This window comes from Melampsora larici-populina, assembly GCF_000204055.1.
Source record: "Melampsora larici-populina 98AG31 unplaced genomic scaffold MELLAscaffold_386, whole genome shotgun sequence".
Lineage (NCBI taxonomy): Eukaryota > Fungi > Basidiomycota > Pucciniomycetes > Pucciniales > Melampsoraceae > Melampsora > Melampsora laricis-populina.
Genome location: NW_006769113.1, coordinates 1 through 7243, shown reverse-complemented (window position 1 = coordinate 7243; position 7243 = coordinate 1). Strand labels below are relative to the sequence as shown.

Below are 7243 nucleotides of genomic sequence, written 5' to 3'. Positions count from 1 at the left end.
ATATGATTAAAGAGAAATGATTAATTATAAGTTGATTTTAATTTGTCAAGCCCGGGCAGAGTCCCAATATGTAGAACTTATAACCCAACAAGGGTTATACAGAGCTGGAAGAGGATAATCCACTAATAAAATGACTAGTAGAAGTTGTCTAAGGACTGCTCTTCTAAAACAACACAATCAGAAAGAGCTCTGTTGTATTGAGTACTGATAAGGCACCAGAGAAATATATCTTCACACGTAATTTAACTTCAAAAGCACACTTTGTATTACTATCAACACTGCTATAGTGTTATTCCCAATTGATAACTAAAAGAAATAAGCAATATCTGATTGATATTATTCCCAATAAGTCTTTATGACTATAAAACTAAAGTAAATTTCTCTTTATAATTGTAATAAAGGGCGTATTTAAGTGACCAGGTACTATTAAAATAAGTTTATAATGATAAACAAAATAATAATGGCGTAAATGATAAAGAAAAAAAAGGGAACAACAGTCCCAAAACCCTCTCAAAGTATATATAACAATGTACTAGAACTTTTACAATGGTCAACAGCCTCAAAACCAATCAAATCCGCCCAAAATTCCCTAAAAACCCTATGATGACGCAATGTAATGATTTTGTTACTAATAAATGATGTAATTTTCACAGCTAAAAGTGATCAATGACGCAATAATATGATGTACAGCACTTCTTATGATGAATACAGGTGATTTTTTCCTTGTAAACTAGCTGAAAACCAATTTTTGAGATTACGAATTTTTTCAGATGTGCTCCAATTTTTGATTACTAAAGTGCATCTTGTAGCCCACGTGTTACTGATCATTTCTGACACCTACATGACCTACTTCTGATGAGTGATGAGTAAGATATTGAGTTGTGAAGTTAAAGTTTTTTAGTGTTACATGTGACTTGTGACTGTAAATTCGAGATTCACACCAATTCTTTATTTGCCTTATAACTTTTTACACACACCTCCATTACTAATGATTTAAAGTTTGTACATTATGTAATCCACTCTTCTGCGTTGAATGAGCCATCTACCAACCTATTCTGACGTCATTTGACATATGTAATTAGCTGAAAACCTCCATTTTCCACGAATTTCACCCATTTTCTTCACTTTTCACAGCTACTACTCTCTTTTTCTTGCTCTTGTAATATGACATCATCATCTATAACCTTAAAAATCCCGAAAAATCCTCTTGGCAACCTTAAATTCCATCACTACCACTATTACACAACCAAACTACACGTGTACCTCTTGTTTACCAACTTCGAAAAAGTGCCTTTTCCCTAATAACTTCTGTTTCTACTTATCAACCTTGAAGATTAAAATTGTCATAGTATAATATAATGTTGTTCTTTCATATTCTAACCTCATAATACCCATAACTTTATTTTTACTAACCTAAAAACCATTTTCCAACCTTTATACTTATAATTTCGAATTTTTCTTATGTTTTTCTTTCTTTCTTTTTGTAATAAATTTGTAAGTAAACTATAATGATCTTAATATATAATGTGAAAATAAAAAATGATGTAATGTTGACCTAATGACCAATACATAAGCCTACAAGAGCTTCAATTGATCAAAAACCTCCATTTCGAATTTTCTTTCCTGCTGAATCCTGCTAATAAACTGGTAAACTGGTAATTGTGAATTTTTTAATTGATCCCATAAATTGATCACCACAACGTTCAGGTATCTTCAAGCCTTCTTCGACAGTGTCAGGGCTGTCGGTGGGGAATTCGAGGCCCGCGTCAATCGGTCGAGGAGGAAGGACGTCAAACGGGTGGGGTAAATCTATTAAAAGTCGAGGATGGTTGACACGTTGGGATGGAAGAAAAAGCATCGTAAGTGACCATTTTCTTTGTACACACTCTACCAAAGCTCCGAATGACATACCTTCATCAAGTTCCTCGTGATCCAGATGAATCACGTTAGGAGTGGGAGTGGGAGTCAACACTTGACTTGCGGAGGGCAAATCAGGTGCACTGAAGCTACCTTGCCCAAAAACGTTGGGCTGCATCATCATCGAGTTGATGTTGACCAGTGGTGAATGATATTGAGGAGGGCCACCGTATCCGTACACCATTCGGCCGTGACCATGCCCATGCGCGAGCGCTTTGGCGACAGCGGCATCAGTCACACTGTGACTCCAAGGAAGAGTCGAGTTGGGGCTCAACGGAGCACATAGGGCGGGTTGTCGAACGTTTGGCTTTGGAGGGCTGGTCGGGCGTACAGGGAACGGCATTGCATGCCTCTTGCTTGGGCTGCCAAAGGATCTAATTCGGTCACCTGGACTAACAGGCCTAAAAACATTATATGAGCGGGATAAAATTCTACCAAGACGTTAAGAAGGACGCACACTGGGGTGTTTTGTGATTTACGGTGAGCCATTTTGTATTTCAACGTTTGAACAAGGCGAGACGTTGATGAAGTCCTGGATTCAAAGGGATTCAATGTGATGAGGTCAAAATAAGGAGAACGAAGGTGGCTATTTAAGCGGCGAGCTGAGGTCGGTAGGAAGAAATGGAAGGAGTTTGTGTCTATTGGATTGTTTGGTGATCCCTCGAGGCGTCTGTCACCATCATGGAACTCATAACACAAAAGATCTTCTTGAAATAGATCGATCGGATGGATCATATGTTTCAGAAGGATCGGATGGATCGGATGGATCTGTTGGATTGGTTGGATCGAATGGTGCCGATGGATCCAAAGAATTTGTCCAGTTCGATTGGTCAATGGGTGGTGGTTGAAGGGAGGAATGGGCTCGATGGATCGCCCACCGGGATCGGTTGGATTGGTGGAATGGTGGTGCTGGAAGGTGACAGGACACCTGATGTCCTAGGCCGCAGCTCGTTTTAGCATCCGCCGCTATTACAGGCCTGTATGGGCGGTATTTTGGCGCAAAGCTTATGTGCGAAAAAAAAAAAAATGGAGTGGACACGAATTTCCTGAAGAGCTGTACATCTTCTCACACTTATCGTGCATAAATTCTGATACAAACCCTTCCTTTTTCATCATCAAGGTTATTCTGGATTTCCAATGAGCTCTACAAGGAAGCGGGGCATCAACAGCAGCCCTAACTCCGACAATCGCTCTCAACATATTAATAAACAAGCCCGTCTATCGTATTCAAAAGAAAGCACCCAAATCGTGACCATTGGATCTGACGAGGAGAATTCCGATGAATCCAATGATTGTATAAAAGTCTCTACCGCATCAAGTAGCTCAAACCGATTTAAACTTACTAGTAGAATCAATTCCAACCCCGGTAACAAAACCTCGTGGGTGTGGAGATATTTCAAGGTTGAAGTTGTTGTCAATCCGATCACCCAAAACGAAGAGAAGAGGACTGTTTGCACCTTTGAAGTCGAGCCTGAAAAGCCCTGTGGAAGCCATTATAAGTTAGATACAACTCAGAGCACTAAATCAATGAGTCGACATCTTGCAAAGCACGGTCTTGATGAAAAGTCGCATATTGAAGAGGGAACTGTGGACATGAAGAAGTACCTCAAAACAGGTAAAATCACTCGAGTAAGTACCAAAAGCTTACTATTGACTTATCTTTCACCTCTGACACTTCGCTTATTCTCCATGATAGGCTGAGAAGCTTTCCACCTCAACCTTCCGGTCTGCCATCTTACGACTCGTTGTCAATCAAGAACTTCCATTTTCCATTGTCGAATCCGTGGAATTACGAAAAGCTTTCGAACTGGCCAATCCAACCATTGAGCCTCTATTCTTTGGTCATACTGTTTTGACCGATACTCTCAAGTCTCAATTTATCAAAGGCCGACGTTTACTTACTCATCTTCTGAAGGATGTTCCTTACATTAGCTTTACATGTGATGGCTGGAGTCAGCACAATAAATCCATTCTCAGAGTCACTGCTCACTGGGTTTCAAACGATTTCAACCTTTGTGAAGCAATTATCGGAATGAAAATCATCGAAGGGTCTCATAGTGGAGAGAATCTAAGTGATCATCTGATGGAAACTTTAAAAGATTACAACTTAGTCGATAAAATGTTTTGCCTCACTGCCGATAACGCCTCTGTCAATGCTGTCATGGGAAGAAAACTAGAAGAATCAGTTCCTCAATTTCAATCCGATCAACATCTTCTTGGCTGCATAGCCCATGTTATCAACTTGGTCGCTAGAGCAGGCCTTCACATGTTCTCAGAGAAGTTAGGCGACAAGACACCCTCTATACCTCCTGCACTCTCTGTTTGGCTCAATCGAGATACACCTCGAATTACCAGCGCTCTCAGTCAACTTATTGGTTTCACTAATCATGTTGAAGCTTCTCCGCAGCGTGTGGAGTCCTTCGCACTCCTGGTTAGAGGTATGCTGCCACCGAAGGATCATGTTCGACTGATCCGTCGGGTTGATACTCGCTGGAACTCTGACTTTGAAGCACATCAAAGATCATACCGACTCAAAGCTGCAATTGACTATTGGACTAAGAACGATCCCGAATATACAAAGTTTGCTCTCACTGAGAGTGAATGGGATTTAGTTTGTCATCTTGTTGAATTTCTTTCACCTCTCAATGTCGCAACTGGATTACTATCTGGATCGAAATACCCAACATTCTCTGAAGCTGCACCTGTAGATCAATGGATTTTGGAGAAACTCGATAAGGTTTGTTTCCAAAGAACTTCACAAAGCTTAGAATATTCTTTGACATTTTGATAATTTGATTTGCACAGGCCTGGGAACAAAATGCAAATGAACCTCTTTGAGAGGCTATCGGTCCTATGAAGATTAAGCTTGAGCAGTACCACATTGTGCACTCCAGAAGCCCGTCTATCTCTTTGCTAACATCCTCGATCCTCGAAGTAAGCTTCTTGAGCTATCAACAAAAACTATTCAAATGGCTGGCCTGTACGACCGAGAGGAGTTGAGAACTAAATTTATCAGGGAGGCACAAAAGTTTCAGCTCCAACCGCCCAATCCAGCAAATGATAACCCCGAGCCTGAGGAAAAACCAGAAGAAGATGGGCCACGTCGATTTATTACACGCAAAAAGGATCTCACAGTCAGCGAAGAAGTCGAATTGTATCTTTCCAGTGGACGTGAAGATAAAGACCGCCTACCTTTGGACTATTGGAGAATTAATGCTGATAAATACCCGGTTCTTGCGCGCATGGCTGCTGCCTACTTGGCTATTCCTGCTACAAGTGTACCCTCTGAGCGATCTTTTTCTGCCGGTGGGAGAGTGTGGACAGACGAACGAGCCACTATGGATCCAAAGAACTTTGAGGCATCAATTTGCCTCAAAAGCTGGGACAATTTGTTGAATGTTTGGTAGTATTGTTTGCTCGCCTTCCCAAAAATTGTTCTGCTCAAAGTTTTCCTTCTAGTATCTTTACGCTGTTTTTTTACTTGTTTGCTATAGTTTTTTTGTTTTTTTTTCCTTTTTGATTATTTTTGTTTATTCTCTATCACTTTGTCTCTGAAAACACGCTAAAACACGCCAGTTATTGCCTATAATATCACTTATTTCAATGATTTCTAGCCCCTCGGGCTATCGGGCCGGGCCGGCCCGATAGCGAAATGCAAAGCGTGTTTGGGCTACAAGTGTTTTTGGTCATTTCCGGGCTGCCCCGGGCCCGGCCCGGCCCGCGGGCTGCCCGAGCAGAATCGGGCCGGGTGCCGGCCTTAGCGAGCATGAGTGCACCCCGATGGAGCCTGCTCTGCGGGGCCATCACCCCTGAATTACCAGGCTCACACAGTATGTAAATTGATCAGCATTGCTTCTTTTATAGCCCAAGGAAAGATTTGTGAAAGATTCTGGAGACTGGAGCACATGAAGATTGATTTATTCCCTGATTTCACTCATAAGACATTGAAAAAATGATTTGATAAAGAGGATATCAATGAAAACCTCAACATTGTCCATAGTAATTCACCAAGCCAAGCTGGAAATCAAGTCATGTGATGTCATCCTGTGCTCCACTTCAGTCTCAGACACTCAGATGTGAAATCTTATTCACACAAGCTGAGTGATTGATAGTTTGATCTATGCAAGATATCAACACTTGATAGAATCAGATTACTCAAAGATCAAGCGAGAAAGATCATTGAACATAACAGTCACCTGATAATTGACACATATGAGAGTCAAGAATGATGTTGAAATGAACTTTGACATACTTGATTATGGTCGGATGACTAAACATTAAACTCCCTGCTTGAAGTGATACATTGTCTTTCCATCATGTATGATAAATTTAAAAAGAAATGTAACATGCTTGAGTCTCCCTGATCCCCAAAAGAATCATAGCCACGCGAGATAACTAGTACTGATGATACAAATACATCCACCGTAACAAATACTGCTCACTACCATAACACATCAAACTCTTAAAATGACAAAATAACATACAAGGCGAAAAAGAAAGAAGGACTGATCATACACGACTTTCAAAAAATGAAGGATTTGTGTTTTCGGTTCTTCGCCTTCCCACAACTAATTGGCCAATGTTAAGGACACGCAAAAGGAATTTGAACAGCCACGAGCATCGCTATACGCGAAAAAAATAAAGGAGGACTGCTTCTTGATTCATAAGACCGCATTCGGCATTTTTCGCATAGCCTAGAAAGTAAGATGAAGACAAACACGTCAGGGGTACGTTGCAATTATGTGATGAAGGTCCATGCTGTACTTACTTGACGGACACCCAGGTCGAAGAGGATCTCTATAGAATTGGGATATTTTGGATCTCAGCCATCATTATATGAACGAGTCTATTCAAAACAGACAAGAACTCTAGACAAACCTTCGGAGCCACCAAGGACGGCATCAAATTTGTACGAGCGTTGAAACATTTCAACGAATCGACCCATACCGGTAGCCGAAATTCCTCGGCCTCCAAAGATCCTGAGTAAAACAAGTCGATTAGAGACATGGAGCGTGAAAGAACTAAACAGCATGATGCGACAAAGACTCACTGGACTGCTTCGTCGGCAACTTCATGGGCAACCCGAGTTGAATATGCTTTCAAAAGACCAATCTGACCGGCTAATAGATCGGCTTGTTCGGCATAGGACATCTGGTGTAAAGTAGCGAATGAGTAGGTAAAATTAAAACAATCAGTCAATGAGCCAAGCTTACCTTGTTCATCTGATATGTCACATGTTCTAACCAGGACTGAGTGGCTTCGCACTTTGCAAACATCTGCGCGAACTTTTGTCTGCAGCAAAACGTCATACCAAGAAGTTAACAGT

At 41.1% G+C, this 7243-nt stretch overlaps 2 protein-coding genes across 2 annotated transcripts; both read right to left on the bottom strand.

Moving 5' to 3' along the window:
- Positions 1-1713: 1713 nt before the first annotated feature.
- On the bottom strand, positions 1714-2406 carry MELLADRAFT_70311 (uncharacterized protein; the record flags this gene model as incomplete). Its single annotated transcript, XM_007419699.1, has 3 exons — positions 1714-1739; positions 1912-2318; positions 2375-2406. The coding sequence occupies 3 exons, from the start codon at positions 2404-2406 to the stop codon at positions 1714-1716; spliced, it is 465 nt and encodes a 154-aa protein (XP_007419761.1).
- Positions 2407-6094: 3688 nt separating this feature from the next.
- Positions 6095-7226, bottom strand: MELLADRAFT_79875 (uncharacterized protein; the record flags this gene model as incomplete). The annotated part of the gene is made up of 5 exons (XM_007419698.1): positions 6095-6611; positions 6686-6714; positions 6796-6896; positions 6968-7068; positions 7131-7226. 5 exons carry the CDS (start codon positions 7224-7226, stop codon positions 6579-6581), a joined length of 360 nt encoding a protein of 119 aa, XP_007419760.1.
- Between the last annotated feature and the right edge of the window lie 17 nt (positions 7227-7243).